This window comes from Lathamus discolor, chromosome 7 (genome assembly GCF_037157495.1).
Source record: "Lathamus discolor isolate bLatDis1 chromosome 7, bLatDis1.hap1, whole genome shotgun sequence".
NCBI lineage: Eukaryota > Metazoa > Chordata > Aves > Psittaciformes > Psittacidae > Lathamus > Lathamus discolor.
In genome coordinates, this window is record NC_088890.1 from 4,303,243 (window position 1) to 4,318,364 (window position 15,122).

The 15,122-nt window shown below is 40.8% G+C and overlaps 1 protein-coding gene across 3 annotated transcripts in view; it reads left to right on the forward strand.

The window, feature by feature from the left end:
* The window catches only part of DCAF1 (DDB1 and CUL4 associated factor 1), a 54,273-nt gene that overhangs the window by 3,856 nt on the left and 35,295 nt on the right, over positions 1-15,122 (forward strand). For all 3 annotated transcript variants that reach the window (XM_065687156.1, XM_065687157.1, XM_065687155.1), the window contains exons 2-8: positions 1,572-1,689; positions 6,034-6,110; positions 6,652-6,725; positions 7,708-7,821; positions 11,036-11,173; positions 12,184-12,687; positions 13,864-13,965. In XM_065687156.1, the coding sequence (XP_065543228.1) occupies positions 1,580-1,689; positions 6,034-6,110; positions 6,652-6,725; positions 7,708-7,821; positions 11,036-11,173; positions 12,184-12,687; positions 13,864-13,965 (1,119 nt within the window). In that variant the 5' untranslated portion in view covers positions 1,572-1,579. The remainder of the gene's footprint in view (positions 1-1,571; positions 1,690-6,033; positions 6,111-6,651; positions 6,726-7,707; positions 7,822-11,035; positions 11,174-12,183; positions 12,688-13,863; positions 13,966-15,122) is intronic.

Here is a 15,122-nt window from a genome sequence, read left to right on the forward strand (position 1 = left end):
CCATCATCTTTGGGGGATGATTTTTGTGCAGTTTCAGTCAGTTTCGTCTTCAGGCAGGTGATCTTCACTTCTTGTCTCCCATTTAACTCACCAGTCATAGTACGTTAACGTCTGAAGCACCTATGAGGCATGAGGTAGAGCTGCAGGATTGCTCATCCATTTCCTGAGGGAGAAAAAGTTTTTAACCCATTGGAGTTATCTAACACTGGGTTAAACATGGCCATGGCTTTCAGAATGTGCCTGGCCTATAAATGCTTATTTAATCTCAGTTGACCTATGGCCCTCTTTACAGCCTGTCATTTGACTGGTTCATCAATATGCATTTCAGGAGTAGGTGTGTGGATCACTGTCTTAAACAGATCTGTATATAACATTGGTTTGGGAAGTTGTCTCTCCAGGTCAGTTATGACAAAGGAATATTTAATCTCATGGCAGATGGATATTGGTCATGTTATGGCTAATGAAATGCTGACAATTCTTGTGTGGTTTTGGATGTGAAATAATTTCTTTTGCTTTGACCCATCCTCCTCTCCCCTCACCAATACAAGGTCAATTTATAAGTTAGGATTGGGTGTTTCTTCTTCCAGAAATTAACACTCTTCACAGCAATCACAGCCTGCCAGATTGGAAACTAAGAGCTTTGGCAGTGTTTTGGGGCAGATTTTGTTCTAGTTTGGCCTGTTAATATTTCTAGAAGATCTTTATCAGACTGACAAAAATTGACATGTGGAAATTCAGAGGCTTCAACAGAATCTGGAGTGATAGTTCCTGTTGTTAAATGGTACCTTGACAAGTCTCTCAGTACTGTAGCGGGATCTCACTTACGAGGATGGGAAGATAAAGCTCCTGTCAGTTGCTGTCTGGCAAGTAAACGCTGATAAACTTGAAGTAATTGCTCTAGTGCTCCCTCCTGTGATCATTCTTCCTTCTTACCAGAGTCGCTGACTGTTCTTGGAACCCTTGAACAAGTAGCAATGCAGCAACCTGCTGTTTCCCACTCCTGCTCTTTTGGTGCTCCTTCCACTGCCCACTGTTGCTCGGAGCCGCTGCCTTCTGTCTTTTTGGCAGTGTGAAGCTAATGATTCTTGGCGCTTTCACAGCTGTCTGGAGAGTGCTAAACTGGAATAATGACACTGGTCATGCTCTTCTTGTCCTAACTTTGTTGTTTCTTGTGTAAATCCCTGAGCAACAGCAAAAGGCTAGCTGAGGTCTGCTCATGGCATTAAGGTAGAACTTAAAAAGCTTCAGTACTGAGCACGCCTGTGGTTAGGTGCATTCTTCCCATCATGGTCAGGGTTGTCATACACCAGTTAAGACTTGTGCTCAAAGTGTGTGCTTGTTCTTTATTCTTCAGGCAAAGGACTAAAACAGAACTTCCAACTTTGAAAGTGAAGTTCAGCAGTCACTTAATCTTCTCATTCTCACTCCTTGTTGCTGACTTGCCTTTTCCCAATGATGTGTAAACTTTGGTTTGGATTATTTAAATGAATATAGCGAAATGGTATGGGATTTCTTGCTCATTTCATTTTTACAGCCCCCCTCTTCTTTTTTGGGTGTTACTTTTGCCTTAGGCTAAGCCATGACTTCAGGATCTGGGCATGTGGACTCCAAGGCTGAGCTCACTGCTTTGCTTGAGCAATGGGAGAAAGAACATGGCAGCGGGCAAGACATGGTCCCTATTCTCACCAGGTAAGATCTATTAAATAAATTCCTAACACTGAATATCTGAAGATACTTGACAGTAGCTTTTACCATGTTTTTCCTTGCGATTTTTACATACCTGGTTACTTGTTGGTAATTAATTTTCTTGGTTTGAAAGTTGAACTCTGAGGGTGGTGCTTAATACACACAATTTTGGGTAAGATTTATATTGTGTGGAATTTACGCAGAGTGTCTCTAAAACATGAATTCACTGAAATAATAGAAGTCAGGGGAATCATTAAATAGTTGAAATAACTTTGGTGTCTTCACCCAGAGCTCGTAAAACATTGCTGAAGATCAAAAGCTATGAGAATGTTGTTCATCAGAGTGTGATGTGGGTTTATGGTTGGTGTAACATTGGTCAGATTAAGTGAAAGGGCGAGAGCAACTCCTTGGATGAATTCAAGAGATTATATTGAAAAGACTTTATTGAAACTTATAGGGCATGTTTAAAGTGAAATATTAAAATTTGAATAATTATTTTTAAACTGGATGTTGGTTGACTGGCATTGTACTGTATATATGAGGAAAATATTCCCTGGACCAATAAATAACTAAGGAGCTGTGTAGGTGTCAGTAACACCATTAATTATAAGACCTCTTCTATTACAAGAGAACCATTTGAATTGTCAATTGTGTTGTGTCTTGGATAAACTGATATTACTCTTGCTTTAACAGGATTTGCAGAAACTCCACCCAATTCCTCATGCTGCTGGTGGCAGACCTGTGGCCTGCCTAGTATATGCAGAGAGACTTAACTGCACTTGTATGTTAAGAGCAATCCAGGTTTCTGTTCGGCATTGTTGGTCAGACAAGTCAGCGCACAGATCCTGAGCTGGCACTGGATAGAAGGAGCAGGAATCTGGCGTAGCTTCTTTGCGCAGATCTGTGCCATGCCTCACCTAGTGGGCACCACTAGGGTGCTGTTGCTACGTTTTAAAGATAGCAGCACAGAAGAGGGAGATGAGCAGTAGAAAGGCAATCCTGAACAGCTGAAAATGAGTATGTCTCTTGAAAATCATGAGACATGTTTTGGTTTATCTTTGTGTATTGTCTGATTTGTGTCTTGAAGAAAACATATGTGCTATTTCAAGGCTTTTTCTTACAGGCATGAACAGCAGAAATTTACTATAGTCTAAGAAATTTAAAGACATTTAAATTAAACATGTCTTTTCTTGTGTTTATAGCAGTCTGGCACTTCTTGCTCCCCCTCAGCTCCTTCAGTTCCATACATTACTTATGCCCAGACAAGTCTGATAACTCTCTTGGCTCTCCAAGGTTTCTGTGCAGCAGGCAGAGTGGTTATGGATGGTGAAAGCTTGGGTATATTGGCTTTAGTGGAGATAATACAGATTTATTTGTGGTAGATAGCAAGGGGATCTACTGGCTCTCGCAGAAGCTGGATTTACAGTGCTTCAGATATCAGTGAAAGCCGTATGTCCATCTGGAGGAGAGGGGTTTAGATACAGCATAGATTTAAAGGAATTTGCTGGAACTGATAATTGGAATCACCAGTTGCTGCTTGCTGGTGTCTTGATGCGGAGTAGTGCCCTTGAATATTGTTTTAGGTAGAGGAAGCTGTGGTCATGCTTGTTGGTGAGTGACGTTTTTCTACTTCCTTCCTCCTTCTGAGCTAAATAGAAGAAAACTTCTTCTATTCAGTGGATGGGGATCTGCTGAATGTGATGCTGAAGTAGCATATGTGGAAGGGCAGTAGGGAGTATTTTGACAGTCATAGGACAAGAACAACAACAGTGTGGCTTATAGGTCACAGCTGATTGTCACTTCCAAATAAGCCAGTTTCCTGAATTTATGAACTCTGGAGTGTCAGAAGGTAGGATTTGAAAAAGTTGCTTAGAAAGCATGTCAGCAAGCAACAGATATTTAGTGTATATGTAGTCTTCAAAATGTTGCAAGTTGAAATGATCTTGCAAGAGCATTAGTTCATAGTCTGGGTGCAAGTTGTGTTCTACCATTCCGGCAAATCCTGGGAGTCAGATCCTCACTGCAGCCCTGGAGCCTTTTTCAAAAAGGCAGTAAATCAGCAGCTTAACAACATTCTTCATCTCCACAAACCAAGCGTGTTGTGGTGTGAAATCCTAGAGCATCTTATGCTGTTGCGATCTGTTGTAAAGGCTCAGGTTGGTCATTAATGGTGAATTAATGCAATATTAGGATTGCTTTATATTATGCCTTCTAGATACCGTGAGTCTTGCAAGGTTGACATGCTTTTATGTATACCAGTGTTGTTTGACTCTCCTGCTGCTTCAACTGAGAATTGACAAAGCTGTTGATCTAGGTAGATTAATCTGAATCACTTCACAAGCCACCTTTGTATGTGTTAGTTAAGAGAAGGGTGTTGTAAACAAGCCTGTATTTTATTTTGTTTTTGCTTTTTGAAAGTAAATTTTAAAGAGGCAATGCTTTTTTATTTTTGCTCAAGCAATTTTGACTAATAGTCTCAACCCCCCTATAACTGGTGATTCACAAGCCTGTTTCATCTAGGCTGTGATAATGTTGTCGTCCCTGAAACCACTTGGCAGCTTCAGCTGGCATGCTGCTTGGCTGCCTACCTAAGCAGGATGGACTGATGAGAATGTTATGCTCACTTTCCATGCTGCTTGTCTGTCCTTTCTGGCACATTATCAAAATGCTGATTATCACCTAAAAAGACCTGACAAGCTGAGGGTACAGCTTCTCAACTCCCCATTTGTCCCAGTTGTCTGTCAGGAGACACTTCTCAAGCTATTAGTTCCTATGGAAAAAAAAAAAAAGAGGAGCTGGCACAGAAGTATATAAGTAGCTTGCTTTTGCCAGCAAATCGTGAGAGCTCAAGCTGTGCCACCTGTTAGCAAGGGACACGATTTCCATCTCCTCACATTCAGGCTTACTAAAAGTAAATATTAGAAGCCCATAGGATAAACAGTATGCTGAAAGAGAATTGTCAGATCAGAGACAAGCAGGAAAGTTCTTCGCTCATTCCTGATGAGCTAATTTGCTGTTCCTGAAATCTGGGCAGGCTTCGTAGCACGATCCTCTGTCATGTGGGCAAGTCAGTGTAGTTTGCAGGGGCAAGACTAAGTACATTCTTCCCTTTAATTGTCCACAGGAGCACAGGGTATTTTCTGGAAAGTAAGCAGAATGGAGGAGAAGTCAGTGACATTCCGTAAGGGAAATCCTCTGCAGAAGACAAATGTTTTTGCAGTGTTTCTCCCTCCCTTGTAATAAATCCTGATCTCAAGGTATTAAGAACTTGTTTTACAATGTTGTGCTGCACATAGACTCTGCGCCCCACTCTAGATTTCAGTAGAAGGGAGGGAACGAGGTCTTATACCAAAGAAATAAGATTTAATTTGCTACTGTTTATTGACTATTGCTCTTTATTTCCCCTCAAACTGCATATATTTCTGCTGTAACACTTTATGGAGAAAGACAGGGGATGAGTATGGAATTATTTATTGCTTGACCATGAGATAATCTCCCTCTTCTTGATTTTGTTTAAATAAAAATAATAATCAGTTCCCCTGCTGCCCATTCTAAATAGGACTTCTTGTGTCTGATGAGGCTGCTTCTCATTTTAAGGGAGGGTATAGCTTCAAAACAGCCTTCTTTTTTTTTTTTTTTCCTAGTCTGGAGAGCATTTAATGTATTTTGAAGGTCTATGAATAGGGAGCTGGCTGATTTTCTCCTTGTCTTACCCATTACAGTAACTGGCACATGCTAAAAAGTTGAGCTTTGATGAAGCTGAATAGGGATATGCTGAATAGAGATTACACAACACTATTAAATATTAAATACTTTTACTATCACACAATATTATTTAAATATAATATGCATAAATAGCAAAAAGTTGTGAAGGCAGTTTGAGAAGGTGCCCCTGCACAGACTGAATAGGAGAGGGGACTAAGTTGCCTCTTCAGGACTTGATTTGCTGCAAAAGAAAGACTATGTGGTGTTGAGAAGTACTACTCGAGCCATTTATTTACTCTAGTTCTCTACAGTTTGTGTCACAGAACATCATCAGGACTCTAACATAAGTAAGTAAGAGGTTTTGGCCACCCAGAGTATCATGCTTGTGTTATCACTGGTATGTTGATATGGGTTCAGTGTGTTTTGGAACAGCAACAGGGGGAATGAGATATTAGTGGCAAGTCTCTTTTCTCACCCCTCTATTGTGAACAGTCTGAATTCCTCTAGTGGCACTGAATACTGTTCAAACGGAAGCTGATGAGCTGTTTTATAGCACTTTAACAGATAGGCTATTGTGAGGAGCTGTGCACCAGGAGAAGACACAGTGTGAATTCTGCTCATTTGATGTCATTCCTTCTGCAGAATGTCTGAGCTGATTGAGAAAGAGACTGAAGAGTATCGCAAAGGGGATCCGGACCCATTTGATGACCGGCACCCAGGTAAGATGTCCTGAATGGTTTTGGCGGCACTAACTCTGTCACAATGGATACCAGGTAATTCATGTTTAAGCGTAAAAATTTTTTACCCTGAATGTACCTACTGCTGATCAAGGTCTGAAACTGCTTTTGCACTGGGTAGTTGTGCTGTAGTGCTGATATCGGGTGGGTTTTATGTACAGACAGTGATGCTTTTTATCTTGTTATCCTTGGATTTTATTTTTTTTTGAGGTGACTTATTTAGAAATTACTGGAACAGTTTGCCTGACATCTGCATCTTCACTGTATGAAAATGACATTTTGATACCATTGGACCACTGAAATGTGTTGTGCTTTGATTAGTAGGCATTCTAGGGATGGAATGCCTGATAGAAAAAAAAAAAGCTAAGTCAGTGAGTAATTCATATGATTTCTTCTGTAATTCTCCTTCTGAGAGAGGTCTGGCTACCTAGAGTATTTTACACCCAATCTGAAGATAGCAGTTCAGTATTAATCTTGACATCTTGAAGGTAGATGGCTAAGTCTTTTCCTGTTTCTCCCACAGGTCGAGCAGACCCAGAGTGCATGCTTGGTCACTTACTGAGGATACTATTCAAGAATGATGATTTTATGAACGCGGTAGGTTTGTTCTAGAGCTCTATCAATTCTGTGTTGCTCTACGATTTGAGTTCCTGACATCACCTTATCATTTTTGTTTAATCTGTGCTGGTTAACCTCACTACTTGTTTAATATTAATTTTCCTGCTGTCAGGACTAGCTCTTCCGTAGCTGTGGTTTTTAAAATGGATTGAAATGCAACTGATTTGCCACTGTTAAAGGGACTCAAGGAAGGGGAAGTTCATGAGCTGTTCAGGAGTGCTGGAGTGTGTGTAGGAACAATTGAATTAGCTCTTCTAAAGGCTTATCAATCTCTTTTAAAATTACCGTAGCTCCTCTAATACAAGTTTAAAAACATAATTAATTTCTGTAGGGGAAATTAATACCACTAATTCCAATGCCTTGTCTCAGAATATTTGAAAATGCTGGACTGCCCGTGGGAGCAGGGGAGTATGTCAGCTCTAGAAGACTCATACAGAGAATTAGAAGGCAAGAATTTGACTTCCCTCTTGCATTGCTGTACTCTAACACGAGTTACTAGCTAGAATTTTTGGTAGCCTCACATCCCTGCAAGCACTAGACATTGCTGTAAGATTCTGACAGATTGCTTGCACCTAGCTTTCTGTCTTAAACTGCAAGCGGTAAGCAAACATAGATGCCATTAAAAATGTGCTATTTTTAGGTTGACTTTTTTAGCTACTGCGTTTTTGTGTTTGCACTATTACTAAACAGCAATTTTTTTATAGGCACTTGTCTTTACAGATCAGTTCAAGTTAGGTATTTAGTTGGTGCACAGCAGAGGGGAATCCTGTTTCTCTGAGAAGTAATTTCAATTTCTGTGGCACTGGGGGGAGCAGGTTAATTTTTGGTCATCTTAAGATCCAGGGTTTACATACTGACATTTCTTACTTAATCATTTTGCTGCTATGGGAGTTGTAAGGCTTTCACTGCGCTGATTTTGTTCAGAGTTGAATTTCAAACCAATGTTCCTGATCTTCTCCAGCTAGTGAATGCTTATGTGATGACAAGCAGAGAACCTCCATTAAACACTGCTGCCTGCCGACTTCTTCTGGATATCATGCCAGGACTGGAAACAGCTGTTGTCTTTCAGGAAAAGGTATCTAAGGCCTGTTTTTTAATCTTGGTGAATTATGTACTATGGTGGTCTTTCCCATAAGAGAAACTGGTAAAAAGCCACGTTAAAATCCTGTCTCAGTGAGACAATCTGTTCACAGCTTTTTGATCTTGGCATGTTCAACTGATCAAATCTTGGGTATTTCACATCTATTAAGGTATAACAGGACTGAATCAGACAGAAGAGCTGGAACTTAGTGTAATGTTTTGGGAATGTCATTCAAATTATTTTATAGGCCAGTAAATGGCACAGGCTGTATAGAGCATGCAAACTTACTGTAAGAGTCTTGTCCAGTAATCCCCAGCTACAGCAGAGCAATAGCAGTATTAGAGCAAACTGATAAGCGAGTCATACTTTTAACTAAGCAGTCTGAAATCCACATGGTTTGTGGGGATTATCTGGAGCTGTGATGGACATCTGAATCGGTCTTCTCTGTGTTGGCAAGTGTGGTTTTCTGAAGGAATGCACAGAGGGTTGAAAGTGAGGAGAAAGTAGATTTCACTTCTGAGCCACAGTTTCCCCATCTAAAAATTAATGTAATGTTTTTCTGAAGTTTGGAAATTAGATAGTGCTTTATACAAAAGTCTAAATTAATTTCTTTAGTGTTGGAAATACGGATGTGAATTCTAAAGCATGATAAAATGAAGTAATAATGTGCTCCCTTTGTGAAGGATTGAATTTAATTTGAGGTCTTTGTGATCTGTCCAAAAGCTAAGGCTGCAAGGCTTTAATCCAAAAAAATTAACAAGACAGTTGTTCCCCACTTGCAGAAGATACAGGTTTCTTTCAGACTAAATCTCTGTGTAAATTGAAAGTGTGTTTTTCACTTAAGTTTTACACTTACGGACTGTTCTTTGGACTTGATAATGTGGCTGCCCCATGCCTGGTAGTGTTCAAGGCCAGTTTGGATGGGGCTTTGAGCAACCAAATCTAGTCAAAGGTGTCCCTCCCCATGGCAGGGGGCTGGAACTAAATGAACTTTAAGGTTGCTTCCAACCCAAACCATTCTGTGGTTCTATGAATATACAGACTTCTGTTATGGCCCTTTGGGTTCCTGTATGTATGCAGGAGATTTCAGGGTTGCTCAGGGATCCTGTTCAAGAGGGTGCTGTTCTGGCCAGGAAGAGGCCCTCTGGTGGCCATGGTACCTTGTGTCTCATCAGCTTAATTTTTTTTTTAATGATGTCTCAGAGCATTTAAATAATAATACAGTTTTCTTTAAATATATAACAGGCAACTCTTTAAAAATCTGTAAGCTGAGAGTTCTCATTGAAATGTATGTCTTCCTTATTACCTTTAATTGATCTTTTTACTGTATTGTACCTGTGATTCAAATTATGTGCAGTGTTCGTGTCACGATAATGATGTGTTGTGTGATGTTTCAACATCCAGTAATGCTTTAGAGAAAGAATCTTTCATTCTAAGCCATTGTATTATCAATTGACTGCTTTACATTTTAAATAATACTTATCCAGCCTGGTTAAGAAAAGGTGACTGGCAGCCTGTGTTTGAACACTGCAGATTGTGTTGCTATTAAAATTGTTAACTATATTTAACATGAAGATCTTCATATGTACAGATTGGTATACTTCCATGCATTTCTCTCCTCCCCAAACATTGTGAAGAATTGTTCTTTTGGCTAGTGAGTAGTCATTAGTATAAAGAGTTCCTCTGGCACCAGGTAGCTTGCTCATTTAAGACCTTTCAATTTAGCCCTAGTAAGCTTTTAGTGAAACGTAAGATTTAGCCAAATTCTGTTCTACTTGGTGTCAGTTCAATGTGGCTTCTTTGAAATCTGCTAAATTGCTGGAGATTTATCCAGAGAAGAGCCACGAGGATGATCAGGGGCTGGAGCACCTCTGGTATGAAGACAGGCTGAGAAAGTTGGGGCTGCTCAGCCTGGAGAAGAGAAGGCTGCGTGGAGACCTCAGAGCAGCCTTCCAGTATCTGGAGGGGCCTACAAGGATGCTGGAGAGGGACTTTTTGTCTGGGACTGTAGCAATAGGACAAGAAGGGGTGGGTTTAAACTTAAGCAGGGGAAGTTCAGGTTCGATACAAGGAAGAAGTTCTTTACCGTGAGAGTGGTGAGGTACTGGAACAGGTTGCCCAAGGAAGTAGTAAATGCTCCATTCCTGGCAGTGTTCCAGGCCAGGCTGGATGAGGCTTTGAGCAGTCTGGTCTTTTGGGAGGTGACCCAGCGTGTGGCAGCGAGCTGGAACGAGGTGATTTTAAAGTCTGTCCTGGGTTCAGCAGTAGCAGTCATTTTTCTCCTGTGTTCCAGTGCTGTCTTTTTAACTTTCAGCCTGGGAACAACGCTGATAACGCTGATGTTTTTAGTTGTTGCTATGTAATGTTTACTCCCATCAAGGATTTTCTCAGTCTCATGCTCTGCCACAGAGGAGGGGAAGCTGGGAGGAAGCAGAGACAGGACACCTGACCCACACTAGCCAAAGGGGTATTCCATACCACAGCATGCCATGCCCAGTATATAAACTGGGGGCAGTTACCCGGAAGGGCTAGATGGTTGCTTGGCTTGGGGTGGGTATCGGTCGGTGGGTGGTGAGTGATTGTATTCTCTTCCCTTGTTATTTCCCTTATCATTATTATTATTGGTGGTAGCAGTAGTGATTTGTGTTTTACCTTAGTTTCTGGACTGTTCTTATCTCAACCCGTGGGAGTTACATTCTTTTAATTCACCTCCCCATCCCTTCGGGAGCAGCAGCAGGAAGAAGGGTGGCGGGGGAGAGAGCAAGTGGCTACATGGTTCTGAGTTACTGGCTGGGCTTAAACCATGACACAGTCCTTTCCAACCCAAACTATTTTGTGATTCTATGATTCTATATTGGTGAAACCAACAGGAGCTTTGGGCTTGTTTGTTTCCACTGATCAATTTATACCTGTAGTGTTTGACTGCCTCCTAGGCACTCCTAGCACTCTTCAGAAGTGCTTTTGCAGGTATGCAAATCCTGATTCCAAAGATCTTATTCCTGGCAATAGTTTTATGCAGCTTAAAATGTTAATTTTTTTTTTTTTCTGGTTTCATATATTTTTACTTAATTACATGATGGGTAGGAAATGTAGCCTGGTCATTACTAGAGATGAAGAGAATTGTTACCAACAGATGCTTTCCCTGGGACTGAGAAGTTAAAAATGGAATATAACTGTTGGAATTGCTTTCTGATTTTCTTCAATCTAGGAAGGCATAGTTGAAAATCTCTTTAAGTGGGCACGAGAGGCTGACCAGCCGCTAAGGACATATGCAACGGGGCTATTAGGAGGAGCTATGGAAAACCAAGATATTGCCGCAAATTACAGGGATGAGAACTCGCAGCTGGTAATGATCTCTCCATCACTTTCCCTTTTAGAGGGCAGATTCCCTTACCTTGTTGGGGTTTTAATTATTTCATTTGTGGGGAGCTCACATACATGAGTTAGTATATGGGTCTTACAGTGGTTGTTATAATATCTGTGTGAGTCAGTAGCTCGTGCTTTCCATCCTTTCCTGACTGATTTCCCCCATTTGCTGAGCTTGGGGCATGCAGTGTGATTATTCTTTTGTACCAGTTGTGCTAAAAAGACTAGTGGAAACCTAGAAAAGAAGGCAAGTAATGCTTTTTAATGAGACTCATGTTCATAGCCTCCTTAAAGAAACATTTTCAGAAGCTTTACGTCTGTAACTGTCACATATTGTGATTTATGTACCAGACAGGGATTTTTAAAATGAAAGGTAAATCAACATGGGAACAACTTAATATGAAATTTCATTCACTTCAATACTAAACCTTCTACCAGTTTAGTGTTGATTCTCTATGATGTTTACCAGCAATTGAGATGACTTTTAGAAAGTGGGGTAGGCAAATTTGTCTCCTAGGACAGCATACAGTGTGTTGAAGCATAGGTGAATCCTAATTCTTGCACAGATAAAGCCTTTAAAAGCATGACCATAGGCTCTGTGGACCTGCAATTTGTCAAAGCTGCTGTTTTCAAAGGGAATGTTGCCCTTAGGCTAGGCAGAGACAATGGAGGGATGGTGCAAGCTGGTATGTGATTCTGTTAGCACCAATATAGCTCATCTGCTTTTAATGGCTTTTAAACCACTTCCTTCTCATGCAGGAGATGAGATGCCAATACTTTTAAAATGAAAGTAGCTGTAGCAAAAAGGATTGGAGTTTTCTTATTCACTTTGAAATCATTATTTCTCTGGGCAAATGTACACCACAGCATTTATTTACACGCTTTATGCTGCAGGGTTGGTTGTATGATAAGAACAAAAAATATAGCCAGTGTGAGTTGCATGACCAAAGCAAGAAGTGTGTTCTCATGCATGCTGCTTTTGTGAAACAGGTGGCTTTGGTGCTTCGGCGGCTACGAGAGCTCCAGGTGACTGAAATGACTACAAAACAAGAAAACAAGCGTCCCAGTCCTCGGAAAGTGCCATCAGATCCTCTGCTGCCTCTAGATGAAGAAGCTGTGGATATGGATTATGGGGAGATGACAGTAGATGGAGAGCAAGAGGAAGTTACTGGTGATGTGGATATCTCCTTTCATCTTGATTCAAGTCATAAGACTAGTAGCAGAGTAAACTCTGCTACAAAGCTAGATGATGGAGGACTGAGAAAAAGCAAATCAGGGAAACAGCATGAAAGAGACGGCTTCCGGAAGGCCAAGCAGAAGCTGGGCTTCTCCACTTCAGAACCAGAGCGGATTTTTGTTGAACTGTCCAACAGCAGCTGGTCAGAAATGTCCCCGTGGGTGATTGGCACTAATTATACACTTTACCCTTTGACTCCCGCCATAGAGCAGAGGCTAATTCTTCAGTACCTGACTCCTTTAGGGGAGTACCAAGAGGTGAGCATATGAAGGTGGGAGGAAGCACCCTGTGCTTGAATTCTCCTGACAAAACTGAGTGGTATTGTGGAGATAAATTTGCAGAGCTCTCATATCACTCTTGATGTTGCTTGATACAAAGGAGATCGGTAACCTATCTGGAGTTGTTGATGACTTCCAATTTAGTGAAGTCATTAGTTTCAGTATTACTTGGTAATACTCAAACTGGAGCCCAGCAGGTGTGTGGTCTAATAGCTGGAGCATGGCAGTAGGTATTTTATTCCTGGTTTCTGTTAAATTTGGTGATGGTTTAGATGGCACAGGGCAAGTCACTTTGAAATTACAGACATCTTTCCTCTGGGGATGAGAGAGACTCTTGCAGTTAAAAGTCTTAGGAAATAATGAACTTAAAATTCAAAATGAAGTGGTTTGAGCTCTGCAGGCGTTATGATGTTATGCAGATGTTTTTGAGAGCTGTTGTTACTTAAATGGACAAAGTAGTTGAGCAGTGCCAGATTTATCAAAGTGTGTTTCCTTTTTTCTCTTAACCATAAAACTTAAGTTAGCATAGGTCTGCAGGCCACTTTTATTCCTGCCTAATCTTTTTTTAGGTGGTTTAGCTTAATTTGAAATAGAACAAAGCAGCGCAGTTTTGCTTTGTGATATACATTATACGTGCGTGCACGTGTGTGCCTTGCTTCTGTAAGAGCCAAAGAAACCATTATCCCCCTAATACCCTGCATGCTGACTGGATTACTTCATATGCCAGCAATAATAGGATATAAAAATAGGAATTAATACTATAAAGCTGTTACACAAAGAATTATGCAAAGGGTTTTGGTTTGTTGCCCTGCTCTCCTGTTTTTTCTGTTCAGTTGTTGGGTAGTTGTCTTTGCACAGATGGAAAGTGGAACCTATCGCCAGGGTGGTATCTGTGTGGATTTGCCATAGCCGCACTTGAAGGAGAGTCTTAAGATTTCCGTGTGGCAGCTGTCATGCACCTTGCTGCAGTCAGCAGATGTATTACAAGAGGTCTGTTAACCTTTATTGCTTCCTATGGATGGAGCTGGTTACCACTGACCTCTCATAACAGGTATCTGCTAATAGGGGAAAATTGGGGGTTTTAGAGAGTAAAAACCAAAAGAGATCTTGTATTTTCCATGAAACATTCAGCTAGTCTTTCACTGTTTTTCTCAGCTGCTGCCCATCTTTATGCAACTGGGATCAAGGGACCTGATGATGTATTACATCGACCTGAAGCAAACCAATGATGTGCTGCTCACTTTTGAGGCCCTTAAGGTAAATTACTTTCATAATGCCTATGGTCTAAAATGGACCATAAACATTGTAAAAGGATTGAATGTTTGTCTACTGCCTGTGGCAAAGGCAAGTGCTCACCTTCTTTAGGCCTGTGTGCATTCCCTGGAGTTGGAATTGGCTTTCACTCAGCTTAAATGCATTGTGGTTTTGGTTTTATAGCTCTCAAGTATTTAAAATCAAAAAAGGGGGGGAAGGGATGAGAAGATCTTACATGTTCAGGAAGTGCCATTAATTTCTCCTGCCATCTGCTTAAATGAAGAGGATAAAAATTGTTTTTTTTGGTCAAATGCTTGTGTCCCTGCTGCCCTTAGACAGCATTCCTGAGTTGTTCCACTGCTTGTCTTCTCACAGGATATTTGTGAGGGGTAAGAAGCATAAGCGTCTTACTCCCAGAAGCCCCAGCATGACATCTCTGAGCTTAATGTTTGAAATACTATTGTTTTGTGTGATTAGTCTTTAAGGTTACCTCACCAAGGTACAGAACCACAAAAATAACTTTATTCAAGCCAAGCCTGCAGTGCAGCAGCAGAAGTTGTAGTTTTCTGTGTGTTCTTTCTGTCTGTCATGGTAACTTCTCTGCCTCTGATCCTCCAAGCGTCATCTGTCTCCTCATTTCACTGTCACTTGTCTGAGAATTTGTTTATAAGGAGCAGTGTTCCTACCAAAGTTGTAGGTTATTTCAGCTGGGAGTGGGTGGGATTTACTGTTCCTTCTTACTTTCTTACTTACTTACTTCTTACAGTTCTTACTGTTCCTTCTGAAGGTGTTCGTAATACAAGAGTGTGTAGTAAACTTCAGTGCAGCTGCAAACTTTGGTTTTAACAATAGCCTTTAAACTTTATTTTGTAACATTCTTCTTGCCAGCAATGTGGCATTTACAAACTGTGAATGCAAATTTAAATATTTCTTGGTGATAATAGTGAGTAAGTATGAAAAGAATAAGAAGACTTAAGGTGGCCAATTGGATGGTTTCTAAGTTGCTCTCCTTTTCCTGCATTTTTTCAAGATGTGTAATACAAAGTTATGGTGTCTTTTTTGCTTTTGCTGTTGGGATAAATACTATGTTCTGCAGTTAGATGTAATGGGAGGAGGAAATAAGGTGGACGAAGCACAGAGCATGTGTTTCTTCTGCCATC